Below are 23,547 nucleotides of genomic sequence, written 5' to 3' on the forward strand. Positions count from 1 at the left end.
TCGAAAGGTCCAGAATTTTCAGCTTTTTGGTCAAACTACTATTTCTAGGGTCAAGAATGAACTTTAAACACTTCTCAGGTTCAGCTTCTTTCAGCCTAAATATTCTGCCTTGGCCTGTTTTAAATGATTGTAAATTGACTGTGGTGATAGACTGTTGTCCGAAAGAAACAAAACAAAAACAAAACAAAAACCAAAAAAGCATTTAACACATCATTCTTGGGCTTTGGGACATTTAGGGAAATTTTTTCAGTATTTTCCGAGATTTTAAAAAGCACCTAAATCACTTTTATCCCCCCCCAAAAAAACAACCCTTTAGAGGGTATTAAAAAGTCTTCTCTTTTGCCCGACATAGACAGTAGATGTTAGTGATGATATTTCTTCAACACTATTTATCTATAAACTTAAAACTTTATTTATTTATTTATTGTGATGTTGAAGTGCAATGCTGGAGGCTGTTCTAATGGTTTCATTCAGCATCATCAGACCTGTAGCAAACGCTGTCACTAGTGCTAACCACAGTAGTGAGGAAGCTCATCAACTCATGAGTAGTAGGTGTTGATTTTAGCAAAAACTTAAATGACCTTAATTCAATTAATCATTTAATTGATTTATCCATTCATACTTTGGCCAGAATGATTGTTAAACAGGTATTAAACTGCATTGTGTGTGCAATTGAAAAAGCGTTTAAAAATCTTAAAATTCAACTTTTCAAGTGCAAAATGCCCTAACGCACACTTACGAATGTGGTCAGGGATCTATTTGTAGCTCGGGGGAGTAATGAGAAGGCCTTGTGGCTCTGCCTGTCTTTCATTATTATTTCAGTGTGACACAGCCTGATGTTGCAAGCAGACAGGAAGAGAGAGACTGAAATGTAAAAATGAAAGCTGTCGTCAGTGGAGGGTGAAGGTGAGTCACTGGCCTCCCTATTTCATCTTCATTTCTGGGGGCTTCTGCATACAAATACAATGGAAATCAGTAATTTTATTTGTCACATTTTTACCATTCTGTTACTGTTAAATATAGAAACTGCTGATCGCAAGACTACTGATAAAAACTATTTTATTGAGCGAAATGACATTTTCCATTAAGTGCAAAAAGAGAAGGAAACATTAACATCTGTGCTGACATGATCAGTCAATTAGTTGAGGAACAGAAAATTAATCGGCAGTGAAGAATGATTAATTGTTAAAAAGAATTGTTTGATATTTGGGAAACACAGTTTCTTGCCTAGAGTTAGATGTTCAGATTGATACCCCTGTTATGTCTGTACAGTAAATACAGTAAATGGCTGGAGTATAAAGACTGGAAACAGGGAAAAACCGCTAGTGCCACTCTGTCGGAGGGCAGCTAAATCCATCTACCAGCACCTTTATAATCTCACTAATTAACATGTTATATCTGGTTTGTTTCATCTGTACAGAAACCGAGGTGTAAAAAAACAACAATTTGCCGTTCTACGGGGGTTTATGTCCAGGAAAACAACAACTGTCATTTTTACGATTTGGTTTTTGCTTTATACGAAGCTAAGCTAACTAGCTCCATCTACATATTTATTGTACAGACATGAAAGACTGTATTTCCCAAAATGTCCAGCAATTCCTTTAAGTTATTTATCAAGCAAACATACCAAATATTTTTCTGGTTTCATCTTGTGAAACGTTATGATTTGTTGATTTTCTCTGTTTTTGTATCACTGTAAATTGAATAGTTTTGGGTTCTGGGCTGTTTTCACAAAACAAGTAATTTGAAAATGTCACCTTGGGCTCTGCGAACTTGTGATAGGCATTTTTTTCACAATTTTCTGACATTTTATAGACCAAACTAATAAATGACAATGAAAACAATAAGCAAATGGAGCCCTAAATAACATACTTTCATTTAGTATGGAGTTAATTAGGCAGAAACTTTGCGTATAACCTTGCTAATACATACATAGTTGCACAGTCATTCACAGATGATTCAACATCTCTGGAAAACAAACACAATGTATTTTGGTCTGTGCGACGGTACAAAGTCAGCAACACTCAGAGCCCGGCGACATACAGTACCACCACTCCTGCAGATGTCGATGTATGAAAAGCAATCGTGTCCTCAGCTCCATGATATAAAACATGAATTGAGACACGTTTTAATGGTCAGAGCACCTATGTATCTGACCCACAGCATCTGTCCTCTCATTACTCACTTTACAGAGATGAGGGACAAATCAATAGGGACTTAAAACCAGGATGTATCACAACCACACGTCTCATCACTTTGACTGACACCTGATTCTTATTCATGGAGAAGGAGGAAAATCAAGGATCTCAGAGAGAGAGAGAGAGAGACAGGGGGGGTCGGGGGAGGGGAAGAGGGGGTGAGAGGGAGGGAGGGGTAGTCTACATGTAGCATATACTCCATCAAATGAGATGAGAGTGCACATAAAACACAATCGCGAGCGAGAGAGGAGAGTGTGACAGATCACATACTCATTAGTTTAACAAAAAAAGAAAACCCAGTATTCTTCCAAACGGTGTAATTCTCCTGCGAGGCGATCCAGGCTCACAGAAGCGGCAGCAGATGAATATAGTAGGATGGATGCTGATGCGACATCCCTACTCTTGATCTTAATCTCCCACTTGTCTTGTGTGACATGGCTGTGCATTTACATGGAAATCCAGCTTGTAGCTATATAAATCGCACTATTAACTGGTGACAGGAGCTGACAAAGCGTTATGACACACACGTATGGGGCCAGATGAGGTGCACACGCACAAGATAAAACCTCAGTGTATGTTGCACACTTGTCTTTCAGCCAGGAAATGCTGCAGTGCAAAGTTTGACTTGGGTGACACTTTAGTGAGCCTACAATGCACACATCTGAGAGGCAGTGTAAATGAAAGTCAGGGAAGTGATTTATATGCCTCCTTTGAAGGAGTGTGAGCCTTGTTGCATGACACAGGAGTCTAAAGAATCTCATCTACTTGACCTCTTGAATCTTTGAAAACCGCAGAGGAATATAACATCTGAAGAGTGATAATTCATACTTTCAAATAGCCAAATGTAAACCAGGCTACACTAATATTACTATTCAACACACATTCTCCAGCACTACATTGTTAGCTTATGAGTATTGTAATGGTATCTTTCCTTCAATGAGCTGTAAGCAGTGAATCCTGCATAGAGCCTTCATCCAACAGAGGCTATGTGGAGAGCCCAACTCAGCTCGTATCTTCTGTGAGCCCTCTGGTAAGCATATGCATATGCGCACACACACACACACGCACACAACACACACAGGACACACACAAAGACCAGGAGGATCCACAGTAAGACACTGCATGCGTTGAGAGTGAAGTTTGTGAGGATGTTGCCCTCATGTATTTCAAAAAGGGACGTAAAACTTTGAACTGGTTCACCTCAGTAAACAAAACACACTGCTGGAGTTTCAGTGGTGGAGCTGGAGAAATGTTCATAACACATGTCCAACAGGACAAATGTTCATCTGTGGTAACTATTTTTCTTGCCTATTTCATGTATTATTAAGGGTCCAGTACCCCATCCTCAGTCATTCTGACATGAATCTCTAATGCCTTTTCTTCACCCCAACACCGGTCACGTCTTGTGGGGCACCAGGTGTGCTACTGTGACCGTTCCCTCCAGCGTCCGGTTGGCTGGGAGAGGCGGGGGGCTCCAGTCCGGCTGGTAGAAGTGGATGTCAAAAGTCCGTGCCCAGTTGGCGAAGACCCGCTTCTCTGTGATGAAGCGGTGGTGGCTGCCCCGCCGCCCACGCTCGTGGGAAATATACATGGCGCACTCATCCGGACCACGAGGCTCGTAGTAGTGGTAGGGGACGGAGTTGTGCTGAGGCTCCCTGCAGCGGTGGAGAGGGAGATAAGAGACAGTTGACATTTAAAAATGCTATGCGTCACTTGAGTTTCATGTGACACCACAGAGTGTTTTCATTTTGTGGTGGGGGGGGTGATCTGAATTAATTTGTTTCTTTGCAGGGTGTATGCAGTCTAAGTTAGCTAGTTTTAATAACTGTTACGTGCTACCCACAGCTTATCACTGAATGAAAAAAAGCCAAATAAATAAAGTCAAAAGTGATGAAAATTCTAACAATGGACCTTTGGGGTAGTAGGCAGGGAAGCCATTTTATAGTCACATGTCCCACACAGCACACCCTTCAGTCATATCCACAACAATCTCTCTTACAATAGGCAGTCGATACAAACACTGGACGGTCATTTAGTCTGCATAAAACAACGCTGAGCTCTGCATCCTCTCTGTTACGCTGCTGCCTCCCTTAAGAAGTTTAACTCCCTCCACTTCCCTATCCTCCTCCTGTATTAACATCTAATCCTTGTTAATTTTTTATGTGCGGCTTTATTCTGTCATAAAACATCCTCCACATAAGTTTTCCATATATTAAAAACAAACAAAAAATAACAAGGAAATCAAGCTAACCACACAAAGCACACAGATTCAACTACATAACAGACAGAAATGCAGAAACACAAAACAACCCAAATAAAACTAAATACTATAAACTATAAAGAGTGTATAAACAAAGTGTTATGTGTAAAATTGAAGCATGACACAGGACGAAAAGCTAGAAGTTAAAATAACTCATTTCCATAGTTGTCCTGGCTGTTCAAAATCATGATAAAGACTGCTGTGCCTCTGCCACAACACTGGCTCAAAGTTGTGACGTGCATATACTATTATAGCAGATACAGTAATAGGTGTTATACAAATCTTACTAAAATACTAAATACATTCACCCGTCTCTCCTCTTTCCGTTAGATTAAGCAAAATTTTTACACCTGTATTTAACACCCATATCATCTGGTAAGCTGTTTTGTAGATTTTAACCCCCACACATTGAAAGGATTTAGATCCAAATGTGCCATATCTTTGAATTTTGTCTCTGCTGGGTATTAGTATGAGCTCAGGGATAGTCACTGTGTCAAGCATATCATATTTGTTCCAGAGCATCACAATGAGCAGAGACACACTGCCAAAGTACAATGTATATTGTTTCAATAAATGGTTAAAGCGTTGACGAGTGTCCTGGCTGACATTTAAACTATTAGCAGAAGAGGAAATTGCTCATGAAGTGTTTCAAGTCCCTTTACAGGATAATAAAACAGTAAAACGAAGCAAAGATGCAAATATGTAAGAATATACACTACAGGGCCAAAAGTTCGTGAGCATTTGAAGTGTCATGTTGAAACATGAAAGGGAACCAAAACTGTTGCCACAAAGTTGGAATTACACTACTTTCTGAAAAATATCACTGCATGCTGTAGCAATTAAGATTTCCCATAGGGGTGTCCCATACTTTTGGCCATATGTGTTTCTTAAATTGGAAAAGGCAACCCTATGATGATGCTCCTTGGTTTAACAGCTAAAAAAAAAATGTACGGTGATAAAACTGCACCTTCGTATTTCAAAAAATTTAGGATCCTTGAATTTTGTTCATCTTAATGCAGTTAATTTTCCCTCCTAGATTTTTCATACTAGCAGACACATTGTTAAATGATCTATCTGTCAAAAGTGATATCAGATGATATCAGATGCCACTGTAATATTAATGAGGCATTTCATTCTCTGCATTTCAGCATTTTCAACTGCACCAGTCAACACATACATCGTATATACATTTTCATATACTGTATCAATAACCATACTGTTATATATTTTACTTTCCCATATCTGTACAAAGTTTTCACATACATCTCCATTAAAATTATCCTGCAGCTAGTTCTGGGAGTGTGGCCAGTCCACATGCCATTGGACTGAATGCATTTCAGACTCCATTAAGTTTTCAATATTATCTTGTTGCAAAAACAAATTTATCTAGCTATCAAGAGAATAATAATGTATGTCCGCTTCTCTCAAAATGCTTCGATAGCAAGTGAATAAATGAGTGCGTGAAAAGAGGGGACACGTGGCGGTCTCTCAATGCATGGTTTTCTTTCAACTACAGATGCTGGTCCCGATTGTTTATTCTGTTCTCCAGAGATTTCAAATCATATTTTCTTGAAGATTTTGGAACGCTGAGTGTCAGTAATGGCTCATATGGGAGGACGTTCCTTTTGATTGTTTGTTTGTCCATATCTCAAGCACAAAAAAAACCTGATTTTGGTTAAACCTCTGGTAAAACTTTCAGTTGGTGGAATTGTTCAGTGGTATAAGGTTCATACTGAACACATTGTCATGAAAATCTGACAGGGATAGTTTCATGTAATCCTCGAGTCTCTCTGCACATAGTCACAGTGAAACAAAAATAAGCTTCAGCGTGAGAAAATATGCACCTCGCCACTGTGTGTCCCAGCATTTTCAAAACTGCAGTAATTGAGGCTTGAGATACTGGGCCACTAAACAAAAATTACAGACAAAAAAAAGTGACTTGATAGTCTAAGAAAATTGTTTCATTAATGCAAGTCTCTTTTTCAAGTGTGCTTTTCTTTAAACAAAATAAAAGGATTTAAGCAACAGCAACATAGAGCAGTAGCTTAACAGCATAGAAAACAGTTCTACTGCAGCTAAGCGAGAAAAGAGGAAGTGGATAAAAGAAAAAGAAATGACGAGGAGGAGGGCATCAAAATTATATTTACATTTACTCCAATGCGACTTACAAGTGAGGGACAGTACTAAAGCTACAGAACAGTAGGAGACCTTGAAATAAGTACGAAGTGCAAGGAGATCTGGTAAAGAAATGCACTGAAAGTGCACACTAAGTGCTAGTTAGGCATGTCGGGGTGTTAGGGGTGTTAGGAGAGGAGGTGCTCTCAGAAGAGATGAGTCTACAAGAGACTCTTGAAGATAGAGAGGGACGGCCCTGCTCTGAAAACATTTGGTAGTTCGTTCCACCCTCAGGGAACCACAGACGAGAACAGTACGGGCTGTGAATGCCTTGTGTGCAGGGATGGCAATGCCAGATGACTTTCCTTGGAGGAAAGATTACGAGAATCAGCCTGTATGATTGAGTTCAAGTAGATGGGTGCAGACCCAGTAGTCAATCTGTAGGCAAACATTAGTGACTTGCATTTGATTCGGGTGGCCATGGGTAGCCAGCGGAGGTCAGTGAGCAGCGGGGTGACACCCATCTGGCCCGGTGGACAGTAAACGGTAAACCACAGAGACTTTTACCAGAGCAGTCACCATAACAGCACAGTACTCCAAAGAGGTCTATTTGTTTGGAGGCACCAGTTGCGTGAATTTCCAATTGTTGGAGATTAAGGAGGCCAGTCCAACCTCCTTGCCTGGACTGACGAGAGGTTCGGGAGAACGTTTGGTTAATGGAGAGTCCAGTTGAGGTAGCAGTGTATTCTGGTTTGATCCAAGTCCCAGTGAGCACCAGAAGCACGTTCACACTGCCCTGAAACTCGCAACAACCGGCCGAAACCTAGTGGCAATAATGCACAATTAATGTGGTTTGAAGTGGTAGGAGAGGCACAGTACTGGAATATTTCTGAATGAGATAACAAGTAGCATTTTCATTACAACTGCAGCCTCCACAGGCCCTGTGAGCTTGTCCAGATATCTAATATCTAATACAACAACTCATGCATTCATCATTTATGTTTATTGGTTATTTAATAATGTTTTGGCTTCAGAGATATCAGCCCTTTCTGTCAATAGAGCATGTTTGACATATTAGAGAGATGGGCTTTTGAATTCTCAGTTCGATCACATCTAGTAAAATCTACAGACTTCATCTGTTATGAGAACTAAAAGAATTACCAAGTATAAGCTTAAGCCAACAATTGCTAAGGGAAAAGTACTGCAATTCCCCTTGTTAATAATCATCAAGAATGGATTCGTGTCGAAACCCCCAAAAAAAAAAAAAAAAAATTTGAATCATCAGAGCCAGGTATGAAGATAAAACAACGACTGAGCACTTTATAGTTTGTTCTTTTTATGAGAAATCTAATTAGATGTGTTCCTTGTCTAATAAAATCCCCCAATTAAAATGTTGGCTGAGATGGATGAGATGTGAGCTGTAATTCAAACCATTAAACTCTACTAATGAGGCAGGATGAGTTGGTTGCTAGGAGCAAGATGGAGGCAGAACCGCATATGTTTCCCATGGTTCTCTGCATTTCTGCTACATTGGACCAGCATCATGGTTGTCGCTACCCACTGAAAACTACGTATCTCTCTAAATTCGTTGGAATTCAATTTTTTGAAAATTACAATGTAGGATCAAATCCTCCCTCATGGGTTGAAAAAAAATTTACTTCTAAGCCGAATACACCCTATTCAATTAACTAAAAGCTCCATTGTCAAAGCTTAATCGGGCACTCCACCAATTTTACACAAATTAGATGGGAAATACTAAATCAGTGGAATACACCTTGAAAAAAAGGCAGTTATCTCATGAAAGCTGACATTTGCTGACACGAATTTTCAAAGGACAATGTACTAATGCTGAATAATTAATGCTACTCCAAATTTTTGCAGGCATTTTCTGCAAAAATGTCTTTAATCGCAGGCAAATATAGCCACAATTTATGTGAATTATGCTGAGTTTTACTGAAATTTAAGATGATGCATCACCATGGTCATATGACCAAATTGTACATTTAGCCATCATCTTTTCACTTTTTGATAAGTGTTAATCTGTTAAAGGGTAAGATACTGTGTGTATTCAGTGCACTGACCTGAAAGAATGAGCAATCACAGAGTCAGCTGGACGTCAGAGAAAGTTGGCCTATTAATATCTAAGACGAATCAGCATCAGAGTGGACATGTTAACCTGACCAAAAACATTTTGAGAAACCATTTTGAAACAGGAACCGCTTAAGTAAAAACTGACCTGCCGTTGGGCTACACATTATCCCTCATTTAAGTGTGTTCCAGTTCATAGAGTGGATCCTCCAAAGTCTGCACTTCCTTATTGAATAATCCAGAATATATCATAACAAAAGGACACGGAGGGTCAAAAAGGACCATCTTGTTTCAAATGCAGCAAAGAAATGTAGCTTTCTTTTGCCTGAATTTCAGGGAACACAACTTGTGTGCCCTTTGCAGCCCTCAGCTCCAGATAATCCATTGTGTATCAGTCAGTTGATGGCGTGTTTTTATTGATACCACATCTGTGGCACGTGCACCGAATGAAAGTGAAAAATGCTGTGCTTACACAGCAGTAAAATCAAGAACCAAAACCAAAGCGAAACAGTGGACAAAGCAAGAGGAAACAAAGGGAGACAGTTTGAATGCCACTAGCTTAAGTAGTGTATCAGGGAAGTAGACAAGGTTAGCCTTTGGCTCTTGTAAAAACACACTATGGAGGAAAATCTGTCAACTAATAGACAAAGTTGTTTTTGCCAGAAAAAAGAGCAGAGTGAGACCTTTGCTTATTCTCCCTCTCATGCCTCACATTATAACAATAATAAATAACAATGCATTTTATTTATGGGCGCTTTTCAAAGCACTCAAGGACACCTTACAAGAGACAGTTAAACAAGCAACAATGCATCAACATCACAGAATCCAACAAAGCAGAAATAAGTTAAGACAATAAATAGGTTTAAAATCATAACCAATAGAGAAGATCAGACTGAATATGCCAAATGCACATCGAAATTAAAATTAGTGGGAAATTTCAACATCTAGAACACTTGCCGTATATCTAGATATTTAACTGACTTGTATACTGTTTACTGACTTATTTTTTTACTAATAGTAAGGCAATTTAAGCATTCCAAAAACATCTGCAGCCACACTGACATTTTATTTATCAGCTGCCTGAATATATTTACAGTTTTAATCTTTCTTATCAGGCAGCTGTGCCGTGCCCCTATGAATTTGTATACACTTGATGTAACTGCATAAACAGCTCTGCTTTAAAAACTCTTGGTGATGGTGTTTGTTGATGAGCTGATGATGATGTTTTACTTTCAGCTCCACTGTCTCACCTGCAGAAGTCAGGGGCAACCATGCCATAGACATTGATCCTATCACACAGCTCCAGGGCGATGGTCATGGTGAACCAGCCGGTGCTCAGCCAGGAATTTGATATCCTCCTGCAGGGGGAGAGGAGGGAGGGGGCAGAGAATGAGAGAGAAAAGACAGTTAGATGGATTTCATGTGTGGGAAACCACAAGGATGAAAACTGTGCCATATTTGATTTTCTGAATGCGATTAACTGGGATAGATAATCAGAATATCTCACGTTGGTGTATTATGGCAGAATAAAGATTTATCTAAATCCAGAAGTCGATTTTCCTGACTGCCAGATCACTCAAGTCCCTTCACAGCTTCATTAAAATACAGATCCATCCTACCCATCGACTGATATAAATGAACCCTGTCAAATAGTCAAACCCTTAATCAGAAAGTAGCCTTGGTCTGCTTGTAGTGAAGATAGTTGAAATGACATAGCTTAAACTGCAGAACATTCTGCCCACTTTCAGACTGCAGTTTTTTTTTTTTTGGCAAAGAAATAGGCACTAAACATAGTTTTCTAAAATATGCTGTAATGGAATAAATATGAAATAGTATTTACATTCCATTAGAAAATCTCTAAATCTAAATGCCCATCAGAGTGGTCTGTCTCACAGGGTTCCTGTCAGATGAAAAAACACTCCAGTCTGACTACCATGCATTTTTAATGAATTCCTTGTTGGTTTTGAACAGATTTAATGGGCTCCAGAGTCATGAAACTTGCACAGTTTCTAAGGGGCCATGAAAACCCCCAGTTTAAAGTGAAAATATCTTTAATTAAAATGAAACTAAAATAACTAAAACTTTGGTTCTGAGGTTTTTGACAGCAAAATAAATATGTCCTATTGAAAGTTAACTGAAAAATGATCTGATGAGAACATTGTGAAATATTCTCATCATAGCATGACATATTTATAAGAACAGCTTCTTCCATTCAGAGTGCAGTATATGAAGTAACTTTTGGAAGACTTTTTTAATTAACTACCTTACATTTTTGCTATGCCAACATGTTTTTAGGATTAGCATTAAACTCAAAGAACTGCTGTGCCTAACAGCCTCACAGAGATGCTAGTGTGGCTGTAGACGCTTAGACTCGTTTTCACAATCCACTAGTGACAGAATACTTCATGATGCTGATCTCTGGGTTGTTGGGCTGTAGCTACATCTATAAGCATTGTCATGCAGGGGGTTTAGCTGTTGTGTTCCAAAGCACTTTTGGGACAATCAGTATTCATCAAATCAATTCATAAATTGGTTTCTGTGACAGAAATGCATCGCAACTGTTCTTGTTTCCATGCACACAGTGTGAAAATATTCAAATAACAGCTGATGTAACAGGTCTACAATGCAAAATTCAGCAGGGATAGATGTGACTTGTTCAGCTGAATCAGGCACATCTTGTTATGCTCCCTCTGCTGCATAGCTGAACCTCATCCTGACTAGGATTGTGACTGGTGACCAGTAGATGTATTCATGCATCGGTTACCAGGTGCATTTTGAGATGGCCCCTTTTGGAAATATTAAATAGGATGGTGAAGTTACAAGATGAATACAGGTAACCCCTGCAACCTTTAATAGAATTAACGGGGTAATTTTAATAGGTACGATTGTAAGGTTGCAGTTTGCCAACAACAAACTGCTCACTACATGGAAAGATTTATGGAAAAAAAAATAACAGTGAAGGAGGAATCAGTTCTACTTAATGCACAGCAATTACATTAAATTCACTTCTTGATTCAATAATTAAAGATGTAGTAGTGGCACTGGCAGTTTTCTAACACCAGTAAAACACTGCTACATTAATTTAGATAAGTTATTGTTAATTCGACAAACATATTACCTTTTTTTTTGTGTGAAGTCACGTTGAACATGGCTGAATATGGGCTGGGACAAAATGGCAGCTGCTGGCAGTTTAGTCTCATTATCAGGCTATGTGAAAGGTTCAACTAAAAATTTAGGGCTACATTCTGGTTAGCCTTATCTGTTCTCATTTGTAACTTTAATGTTACCAGGCAAACGGTATGCTAACAATACATGGTAAATATTAGAATGTATTAGCACACATAACCGGTTAATATACATAACCTACGGGTTAATATGCTAACATTAGCATGATAAATGTTACATTCTAAAGATTGACGTCTTAACATGCTAACTCTGTGCACTTTAACATGCTAATATTATCAATATAACATGCTATGTAACATACTAATTATATAAAGCTAACATGTTGTTGCACGTGAGAATAAATGTCAGTTATTCACACAGAAACAGTGAAAAAAAATGTTTAACACCTCAGCAGGAAGGAGAAGAACTTGTTTTTTGGGTTTTTTTTTTAAATCAAAAACTAAGTTTTCTTAAGTTTGTTTATGCAATGCAGCAAAACAGAACACATAGCGAAAAGGCTAACACATAAATAAAAATTCTGTTTTTTATGTGTCCAAAGCATGAATAGCCTATCTATGAAATAAAATAGTTGTTGTTAACATGCCCGTTAACATGGCTCCAGTTAGCTACCATGCCAGTGCTAGCATACCACCAAGTTGTTGGTGTGGCTGCAGATTTACGTTGTGGTTAAAGTCACTCACTCTTTCACTTATTCACGTCACCCTTATATACTGTGATAGACTCTCAATAGCTTACTTTACAATGAGCAGTAAGATATTTCTCACATTTGATTCATTGTCAATTTGCTCCGTTACTTTTAATTGCAAAACTGTAATTGTTACATCTGTAAAATGCAAAAATGTGGGGTTGTTATAATGTGTGAAAATAGTGTGCATGCCATTGATTTTTTTTTTTTTCCCCGTCAATTGTGGGGATTTTTTAGGGAATTATATAGAGCATAAATTTCACACTTGAGTTTAGACACTCAATAACATGGCAGATGCTAAATATAGTGCAGTATATACTGTATATATTAAATACGGAGTGATTTCAGACACAGGCTTAATTTTGTTCTCTTTAAGCAATTAAGCAAACAACAACTCTCCTCCTCCATCCCTCTTTTATTCCTCCTCAATCCGATCTTTAATGCAACAACATTGTGTTTGCTGAAGAAATGTGTCTACAAATGGTCGGTTCCTGCTGTTTTACTGTGTTGCCAAACCTCCCGAAACAATCAGTCTACACTCTGGTTGAGTGACAGTGTAATGAATAGTGACAACGCACTTTTGTGCGACTTTAATCTTTATCAGACTCTGTTCATGCAACAAACAACAGCGATAACCCAAAGTGATGCTATCGCAGTTGAAGCACAGACTTCTCATTTTCATTTAATTAAGACAGGTTGTCTGGAGCATGTTGATTTGATGTGATATGCAAACACAGCCAGTGGGCTTTAATATGACAGCAGCACCATCTCTCAAACACAAACCCACAAACTCCTTTTGCAAATTGGAAAACTTTCAAAGTTCAAAGCACAACGTTTTGTCATCAAGCAATCTGTGGAGGATGCGTGGAGGTCTTAGTCAGGAGGCATGAAGTTAATCTAACTTAAGAAGTCTTCCTCATTTCCTTGTTTATGAACATGCTGATGAATAATGTGGTGTGAAATGTCAAGTTCTTAGCTTCAATGGCTGCCTTGTAAAAGGACTGGAAGCAAACTGTGAGTAGGAAGACAGGAAGATTTATCCCTGTGAAGGAAAAGTGTTGTTCCTCATGTTTGCACAGTTTGGCTCTGTAGAGTGCCCATTTAATGAGTAGTTTAATTGTGTTGTGATCCTTGAGTCTTAAAATCTTATTTCTATTAAAAAGTGAGAATATTTTCAAACAGCGCTTGTACTTAATAAAGGCAATGACTGGCTTCAAGATAGCAGCACTTGATACAAAGAAGTTGGTCTGAAAAAAAGCATTTTCCCCTGAAGGCAGAGTGCACTATTTCCTTTTGGAGAAATAATTTAACACCTTCATGACATGATAAAATTAGTCAAGGCCTTTTTTTTTCTTTTTTAAGTATATAGCTTTAATTAGAAAAACATGAGCTGTTTAGAAAAGGGGGGTTGTGCTGCTGTTTTTTTTTTTTTTGGTGCACCCTATTCATTTCTAAAGAGCAGGTGTATTGTCATTGAGCTTATTATAATGGTTGTTATGCAACTGCTGAGAAGTGAAGGTCACATGAAGGTGTGATTAGGTGTAATTAGTTAAGCTGAAGCACCTGTTGAACATCATTATCAGTGTACTCTGTTGAGGACATGGAGCTGATGCTCATTAGTGTGGAAAACATATTTGTTTTTTTTTTGTTGTGTATCATTTTTTCATTTGAAGTGTTTTGCTCCCTGCACTAGAAACACTGGCGGGCTCATACAGCGGAAGGTTTATACCTGACATGTTTAACCTGAGGGACTATAATGACAAGAGGTCATTAGGTTTTGATTACTAATTTAAGGCACTTGCCTTTTTCCAAGGCCAGCTGTATCTGCTTGACTACCAGGGCACTTTCAGTCTGATCTCAGCTCCCGTTCCTGTTGCATCACTTTTTTTTTCTTTTTTTTTCATTCCTCAAAGGTGAAAATGGAAAGAATGAAGCTGCCTTTTCGCTTGTTTCCAATCTTTTTCCATGCATATTTTTTCTATTAGATTCCCCTTATTTTATGTCTTCTCTGGTGTTTCCTCTCCACCAGCAGCAGACTTTCACTCCTGCTTGAGTCTGGTTTTCATTTTGTTTCCAGTTTGTCCAGTTTTCAAAAAGTTTCCTCTGTCTTAACATGGTTGTAGGCTACTTTTTCATTTCTTCCCATTAATTGTTACAGGAGATCCTCTAGATTTGAGATTTGGTATCTCAGTTTAAAAAAGGAAAACATACAGGCCTTTGCCTCTACATTTTATCGGTCAAAACATTTTTTTTAAGAGGAAATAAAAAGTGGATAAGAAATACATTAAATCCTTGTGTCTGATTAGCTATTCCATGGTCTACCTACACAAATCTTCCCACTTAATTTGGCTGATTAGACCTGTTTTCAGGTCTGCGTGGGCATAAACAGATGTAGTCAAGTTTCTATCCAAATCTAGTACAAATTTGAATTGAATTTCCAGAAAACTGGCAAAAGAAAATTTGAATTAATGTGCATTTCCATCCACTACTGCTATGTGTATATTATAAGTTGGTTCATCGAGCTAAACAGTTGGTGGTGTCACTTCTCCAGTCCAGTACAATTAAACCACTGAGGAAGAAGACGCAATTAGGTGATTTGATTAAAAGAAGCGGCAGTCAAACCTCACACAATGGAAAACGTGGGAAATGGAAATATTACATTTATGTTTGTCATGTGTTAATGTGAGGAACAACACCGTCTCCTCATTGGTCCACACAGATCTCATGTTTTTGTCTGTCACCATTTTCCGTCCCTTCAGTGGAGGCTTAAGTGACAAATGAGTCACATGCTTCGTGTGCGTCGTGATTTAGTCTGTTTCCATTACACTCTCCTGCATTTGTTTTTATCGACACACCAACTTTTCCACCTCAGCCAAGTGTGAAAAATGTTTTGTTAATGATTTTTTCAAATTTTTTTTCGAGTTTTACTTTTTTTTTAAATGCCCAAACAGAAAATGCTCATATTAACAGATGGACGGAAACACAGTTCGTGTTTGTTAGACATTTCGCTGACTCTAGCGTTGGCTTTGTTGCACCTGACAGGATGCGGCAAATTGCACCTGAGCAGAGGTCTTATCGGCCGGGATAACTGAAAAAGAGTGCGGGGGTTTTACACTGTGTTGTAAGAGGGAGTGAATTTCTTGGTAAGTGAAAAGTGAAGGAGCTGTTTTCACTTTATGTATTGATTCTTTATGGTATTCCTCAATGAATTATTGTAACTTTGATTACTATAGGCCCAGGTATTGGAGACATTTAGTTCCAGTATTCTAAGACGAGATCTGGTTCTAGATCCATAGTCTCTCTAGTCTCTCTAGAGCCATTTCAGCCTGTGATGTTCCTGTTTTGTCCACTTGTTCTTCTGCTGCATCTGCTGCATTGTTCTCTGTTGCACAGTTGGCCTGCTGAGGCTTCTCTTTTCTTCTTTTTGACCTCTTCTGATAATTCACCACAGAATTTTTTTTTTTTTCTGGGACTGCCAAGGCTTGAGATTGCATTTTTTAAATTCTATTCAACATCATGCAGTCTAACCACCAAGCCAGCAACCACCATATTTTATTCCAGCAAACTACACCACAGTGCACCACAGTGGAGCTGTTATAGTGGAGCCGCGATTAAAATAAAGCATTACGGGAACATAAAACACTGAACAGGAAAAAAAAAAAAAGGTTATTTCAAAAGCTAATTTGCCTTTAATCACCAGTTGAGGCTCATTCCGGCTTGACAATTTAACACAGTGGAAGCAGAGGGACACCTGTTTTTCATTGCTCCTCTGCCAGTGTGATTAAAATGGGTGGATGTGGCATCATCCCACACCATCTTAATTACCTTTACTGAAATGGTATAGCCCATAATTACAAGTGCAGGCTTGCAGGGCTGCTGATCGCACAGTTGATTACCCAGAAACTCTGCTATTAATGCTGCTCTCTCACAGGATCAAAGTCCTTAAAGACAGTAGGATTCATATAGGTAAAATATTGTTATTTCATAAACGTACAGCACATTTTGCATACCGATAGCTTCCTTTGAACTTTGCTCAAACATTACAAAGATACAGAACTAATACATTTAGGCTTTGTTCCTTTCTCCTCCCACGCTCCACAGAACAGGAATGACCTCACACAAGCCTCACTGATGTTAATGCCTAATGCTACCAAGGATGAGAAACAGTAAATACGAACATGAACAGGAAGCCGCCTGCTCACTGTAAACATTTATCATGACTGTAGGCACAGATTCTGAACGATGGATGTCTGAGCTATTCACCGAATCCTCTACTCTGCAATTTCCCCCCCCGACATCTATCTTAAGCTGCAGTCAGATTCAATCTCCACTGACACCACAGACAAAGGCTCAGACATAGAGTGGGAGATACAGAGTGTGTGTGTGTGTGTGTGTGTGTGTGTGTGTGTGTGTGTGTGTGTGTGTGTGTGTGTGTTTGTGTGTATGGCGGTGTTTTCATTAGGCATTAATGGCCACAGGACTAAGAACTCGGCTTGGACTCATTAAATTGGAGTCCTTTAACACGATTCGGCTTGAGAGAAGGTGTTGCAGAAACAAAAACTCAGAGCAATGTTTGCTAAGCTATTTTCACTTCACAGGCAAGCAAAGGGGAGTTTTGCTTTTTGTTTTGTTACATTACTATTTCACGTCAAACATTGACCTTGAGAGCCTTCCTTATCCAAGAAACAAACAGATTCACATCACACTCACGTTTACTTGCTGCTGTCTTTCCAGCTTGGTTTTCAAAAACAACGCAGCTTGTGAATGCAAAGTCATGATGATTGACAGCCAACTCTCATATCTTTGGGGCTTCCTACAAGCACTGTATGAACTGTATGTGTAATCACCTTTGACCCAAAAAAAAAAAAAACATTCACAACTACAGATTGAAGTTGGTGGAGTTTGTTTCTGGAAGGTGATTTCATAAGGCATTTTAATAAAAGAAACACCTGCCTGGAAGAAGAGAGATCAATCTAAAAGCATGTGGTATATATTATGTAAAATATGTGTCTTATTGTTACAGACAGAGGAAAGGCGAAAGTTCTCTGAACCAGCAGATTGTGTAGCATGCATGTAGCACTCTACACCATTTGGGAGACAAATCATGCATAAAAATGATTAATTTGAGGGTACAAATTAATAGATCATATTACAAAATACTAATAACTGTGGTTTGCTAAATGCGGCTGAAATACCACTCAACTGTCTGTTGTGGTGTGTAAGTTGAAGAAAATGAGTGACTGGATGCCCTTAAAGTCAGATGATGCTGTTTTGTCACGTAATGACTTAATGGAGCTGTTTCTATTTGTACCACTTTTTCATTATTCGTCATAATTTTTTTCAAAATATCTGCTTTATTTGATAGAGACAGTAGAGAGTGACAGGAAAGACAGGGGGAGAGAGAGAGGGGGAGGACATGGGGACGACTACCTGGGCACCATGTGCGACTGATTTCAACCCTCTGACATTAAGGGATGTATGTTGTGTGTTTCTCCTTCTTGGAACCAGGAAAAGTAACTACATTCATGTTAAACAACAGAGACTGAAGAGAGAGTGTTTGAGTCATCCAAAAATCAAAAAATGTTCTGTTAAGACCACTTTAAGACGGATGACTTTTGCACTCCAAGGAGCAACCTATTACTACCAAGAGAAACCAACTTTTTGCCTCCTCTTGCAGCTTGTTTGAGCAAGGCCAGGTGCCTATTTTCCCCAGTCCTTTCAATAACCACACAGTGTCTACCCACATTCATGAGAAAGCAACAGTACTGAATAGCAAGTAAGGGGACTCAGTAAGAAATAAATCTACCAAGCCAGTATTCAATATGTTGAGTAATGGCTCAATTCAAGCAGAGGTAACTGAAATTTGAATATGCAGGTTTAGCACACTGGTATGATCTTTTAACCTAACAAAGCATGACCACAATAGTGCTGTTCCCTAAAAGTTGATGAGTCGAAGCACCAGTCGAGAGGACCCCGCGACGACTTGCAACCAACCTTGAGGCGGATGGGTTACAGCGGCAAAAACGACACATCGATGTACGTGAGTACGTGATGCTCATATACTGGCATATGGGGTGAGGTGGCTGAATGGCCACTACACGTGCACGGGAGTGAATGATAGATTACTCCTAATAGTAGATAAGGTGTAAAGAAGAAAACACATCAGCAGTAATGTGGACTGTTTATAAAAATGAAATATATAGATAAGAACTGATGAACCACAAACTAATTGGTCAGGTGTGGATATAATTGTGCATATTTTGTCAGACCTCCAGTAGAAAATGCAAATTTGGTGAACCAACAATTGTTTGAAGTATTTCCTTGATAAACCTTAATCTTTTTCTTTATCTTAAATCTTGAAAGTGTTGATAATTTTCTCTCTATTGACTGATCAATTAATGAATGAATTGTTTCTGCACTACTGTAACTACATTTGGATAAATATGCTGTCTTCTGTGCACCTCATACCAGAATTACTTCTTCCTTACAGAATTCCTGCACATTCATTGTGATAGATGCAGTAACACCCTCACCTGTCCTTGCCAGTCTCCTTCTTGAAGAGCTCATCAAACTGCAGCATCTTCTGCCAAGAGATGATGTAGACTTTGAGTTTGGGCAGCACCTGGTTCATCAGCCTCAGGTTGTTGTACACCAGGCCCTTCCCATCGCGCCTCATGTAGCTGCTGGGGCCCCAGAAGATGAACACCGTGTCTTGGCTGGCGTTGAGCAACTCATGGCGACTCCGCAGGACCCTCTGCATGCTGGAGTGAGCAATGACACGCAGGGAGGTGCGGCGGCCAACGTCGCGGGCGTAACCCCTGGCGGTCGGGGCATCGTTCATGCGGATGACGCACTCGGCCCGGTCGATCTCTTCGCCCCGACCGCCTCCGACGAGATGACCCGAGCTGGTCACCAGGGCGCAGGTCTGGCAGTGCATCCTGAGAGGCTGATTGATGGAGGCAGGAAAGGAAAAACAGGTATAAAGGAAACAGAGGGAAAAAAATTACTTTCTCATACAAATAGCCACTGTGCATCCAAATATTTGGCCTCTTCATCCCTTGTGGAGGCACTGGCAGTACTGCCAGCAGAATTTTTACATTACTTGTGCACAATATTTATATTAAAGTCTACAAACTTTTTTTCAAAAGAAAAAAATATTCTGAAAGTTCTGTTTAGCCCTGGTTTATACAGAATATGCAAAACAGACAAAAAATGCAGACCTAAGGGAATCTTTGCTATGCGTTTGAGGCAGAAACTGCTTTGTTGACAAATGGGTAGCGACAGAGCCTCCTGGGTAAGTGTAGCTGGTCATATTGCTTTGCGATTGGTAGAACCCCTGGGGTCTTAAAAAGGATTCACCTTAAATCTTGCTCCCACTTGCACACAACAGGGGAATGTGTGTTTACCTCCAAAACTACCGTTCTGATGCATAAAATTCATGTGGAGTGCTTATTAAATATGAACATATAAAGTATTCCGCATAGAATATACCAAGCACTTTATTAGGAACGCCATACTAATACCGGATGGGGCCTCCCTTTGCTCTCAACACGCAACTCGGTTCTTCGTGGCATGAATTCCAAAAGATGTTGGAAACAGTCTTTGAGATTCTGGTCCATGTTGACCTGATGGAATCACATAATTTAGGCACATTTGTCAGCTGCACATTCACGCTGCCAATCTCCTGTTCTACCACATCCCACATTTGTTCTGTTGGATTCAGATCTGTTGACTGGGGAGGCCACTGAAGTTCGCTGAACTCACTGTCGTGTTCATGAAACCAGTTTAAGACGTCTTTTGCTTTGTGACACCCCAAGGTTTGATGTGGTGTTAATGCTGAGATGCTCTTCTGCCCACCACAGTTGTAAAGAGTGGTTATCTGAGTTACCGTAGCCTTTCTGTCAGCCCCAACCAGTCTGCCCGTTCTCCCCTGACGTCTCTCATCAACAGGGCGTTTCCGTCCACAGAGCTAATCCTCACTGGATGTTTTTTTGTTTTTGGCAAAATTCTGAGTAAAAACTCTGGAGGCTGTTGTGTGTGTTAGAATCCCAAGAGATGAGCAGTTTAAGAAACACTTAAACCAGCCCTTCTGACACCAACAATCACCAAGATCACATTTTTTTCCCCCCATTCTGATGTTTGATGTGAACATTAAGTGAAGCTCCTGACCTATATCTGCATGATTTTATGCACTGCACTGCTGCCACGTGATTGGCTAATTAGATAGTTCCATAAATAAACGGGTGTACAGGCGTTCCTAATAAAGTGCTTGGTGATTAAATACCCAAACAAATCCTCTCACTTCTTCATCAAAAAATGTGATTTCTTTTCTTAACCAGTAGACTAAACTTGTTATTATACTGGTGATTGAAAACAAATCATCAATGTGTCCAATCAAATATAAAATTGCCACAGCCACAAAGATGAATGAGAAAAAAACCCTTGTCTAACAAATGAAAGGCGGATCTGAAACTATTGGTTGAATGACTTAAAATTAATCAGCAAACAATTTTGATAGTTGATTAATTGTTTATGTCAATTTTGAAGCAATAATGCTACAAAATCTTCTGGTTTCACCCTCATATTTTTAAATATTTGCATGTTTTTTTTTTAGTGTTCTATGATAGTAAATTGAATATCTTTGCGTTTTGGACCGTTGGTTAGAAAAACCAACTATTTGAATATGTCAACTTGGACTCTGAAGAAATTGTGAAGGACATGCTTCTGTACCTTCTGGCATTCTACAGATTCATCAACGAGGAAGATAACAGTTAGTTTCAGTTCTAGCAGTGGAGTCGTATTTGCATCAAGAATTTCAGTGCTCATGTATCCTTGGCCTGTTCCACCAAATGCAACATGGGCTTTTATGGTGTTTTGCTGATTATAAATGACATTTGTGGCTATTGCTGAGATTTAGCACCTACTTGAGACTGCACTGGAGGTCCCACATTTGTACATGTATGCTCTATTTCATTGAGGGTGTGGGCTCTTTTTCTCTACAACATGCTCATTTAGGCTGTGCGTGCACATAAAACATTTAAAACAAACATTATTTGTGTATGTTAAGCTGCTGTACATGTTGGTGGTGAGTGTGAGGCTGCTGCACATGTACAGTTTGCATGCATGCATGTGGGGGTGCCTGGGATTTTCCTTGCTTCCACACAGACCCTTCCACTGAAAATCGACGGCATGCATACCAGGAGTGCAGAGCCTTCTAATGTGCCCTGAAATATCTCCCCAGCAGAAATATAGTGGTTATTTACATTCTTATAGCCATAACAAATTTACATTTTCACGGCATTAACAAGAACAAATGATTATAGCTGGATGCGTGTGAGGGTGGGGTGGGGAGATGTGTCATTATCATCCTCATCTACTGACTTTGACTTAGTGGCAGATTACCAGCAGAACAGGCTCATCTGGTTAATGAGACTTCAAGGAGCAGGAAGAAAGCGAGACTAGAGAGATGGAAAAGAGATGGGAAAGAAAATGAGACAGAAAGAAGAAAAGAGGAGTGAGTGATAAGCAATACAAACAAGGAAAAAGAAAAGATGGGCAAAAGAGACATATGGAGGCAGTGAGCCACCCTGGTGCCAAAGTGTTTGATGAAATGTTTAGCTAATGAGGTCCTGGCAGTATACAGCATCACCAGCAGCAGCAGCAGCAGCAGCAGCAGCAGCGGCATCCATCCATTCCTCTCATCTCCCCCTACCCCTCCCTCTCCCACCTGGCAGCGCCTTGACAGCCAATCTGGCTGTAGAGCTACGGCACCAGTGGAGCAGGTCAGAAATCCCATTTTCACCCAGGCGCTTTTAAGTGGCTCCGCAGACCCTATTCTCTCTCCCTCTGTCTCACAGAGAATTTAAGTGGGCCTTGGTGGCCAGAATTGGCCTCTTCAGGGAGCTCGGCCAGACTGTCACAGAGAAAGAGGCTGGATGGTCTGGACAAGGCTCTCCATTTCAGCCAAAATTATGTCACCCATCCATTACGGTGGCTTGGGATGAGGCAACGGAGTCAAAGTAACTGTAGTGTACCTCCGAAACTGGCTGTGGGAGTTTCTTGACTCCTAAACACTGTAAATTTATCCTCGACAAAACTCCAGTAAAGATTGTGCTCTGCTCAATGAATCATGCAATACATGGTTCATAATTCAAGACACATCTATCATTTATGTATTTGAAATCACTGGCTCTGTTCTTCCAAACTGAAAAAGAAAAACACCTTTGATCATAATTAAAAGATTTAAAACGTCTAAACTGTGAGTGTTTTCTATCTGTGTCTGGTTACAACACCTGATCAAAGCTGTGATCAGTTATGCAACCACATTGATTTCTCAAACAAAATAATATATTGCGATAACCGTTGGGCTTTTTTGTCTAAGTGGAGGTGTAAAAATGGAAAAATTACACTTCACAATTATGCAACGAGCCCATGTTTCTTTTACAAATGGAGTGATGTCTGGTTGGAAATGGATACAGAGGCAGGGAGGAATCATTCAGAAATAGCTGGTGGTGTGATCGTGTGATTCTTCAGGGAGCTAAAGGTAGTTTTATCCATGGTATGCCTACTTTGCAGTTGTGTCCATTCATGGTAGCCTTAAATAAGATACCACACTTAAGTAAATAGATGTTGGCGCGTGTGTACATCAGTGGTGGAAAGTAACTAAGTACATTTACTAACGCACTGTACTTAAGGACAAACCTTTTTTTTTTTTTCAGTATTTGATACTTCTACTCCACTACATTTCAGAGGTAAATATTTTTTCTCTATTACATTCATCAGACAGCTATAGTTACTAGTTACTTTTCAGAGTAGGATTTTACATTAGAAAGTACGATAAGGTTATGAAATACAACACATTAGTAAAGATTACATCAGTGGTTTCCAACCTTTCTGGCTTGTGACCCATTACAAAATTGTCTGATTGGGGCCCTTTGTCATGGTTCAGATGTCTGTGTGTTGTTAGCAGTTTCACCAAAGAGAGATTTCTCCTCTGAACTTCTCAGGTGGTTATA

The 23,547-nt window shown here is 39.5% G+C and overlaps 1 protein-coding gene across 2 annotated transcripts in view; it reads right to left on the reverse strand.

The window, feature by feature from the left end:
- Positions 1-2,442: 2,442 nt before the first annotated feature.
- Positions 2,443-23,547, reverse strand: part of st6galnac5a (ST6 (alpha-N-acetyl-neuraminyl-2,3-beta-galactosyl-1,3)-N-acetylgalactosaminide alpha-2,6-sialyltransferase 5a) — a 46,874-nt gene continuing 25,769 nt past the window's right edge. For both annotated transcript variants that reach the window (XM_040144128.1, XM_040144127.1), the window contains exons 3-5: positions 19,066-19,478; positions 9,912-10,019; positions 2,443-3,853 (exon numbers count right to left, since the gene is read on the reverse strand). In XM_040144128.1, the coding sequence (XP_040000062.1) occupies positions 3,595-3,853; positions 9,912-10,019; positions 19,066-19,478 (780 nt within the window). In that variant the 3' untranslated portion in view covers positions 2,443-3,594. The remainder of the gene's footprint in view (positions 3,854-9,911; positions 10,020-19,065; positions 19,479-23,547) is intronic.

The sequence above is a fragment of the Xiphias gladius genome, chromosome 14 (assembly GCF_016859285.1).
Source record: "Xiphias gladius isolate SHS-SW01 ecotype Sanya breed wild chromosome 14, ASM1685928v1, whole genome shotgun sequence".
Lineage (NCBI taxonomy): Eukaryota > Metazoa > Chordata > Actinopteri > Istiophoriformes > Xiphiidae > Xiphias > Xiphias gladius.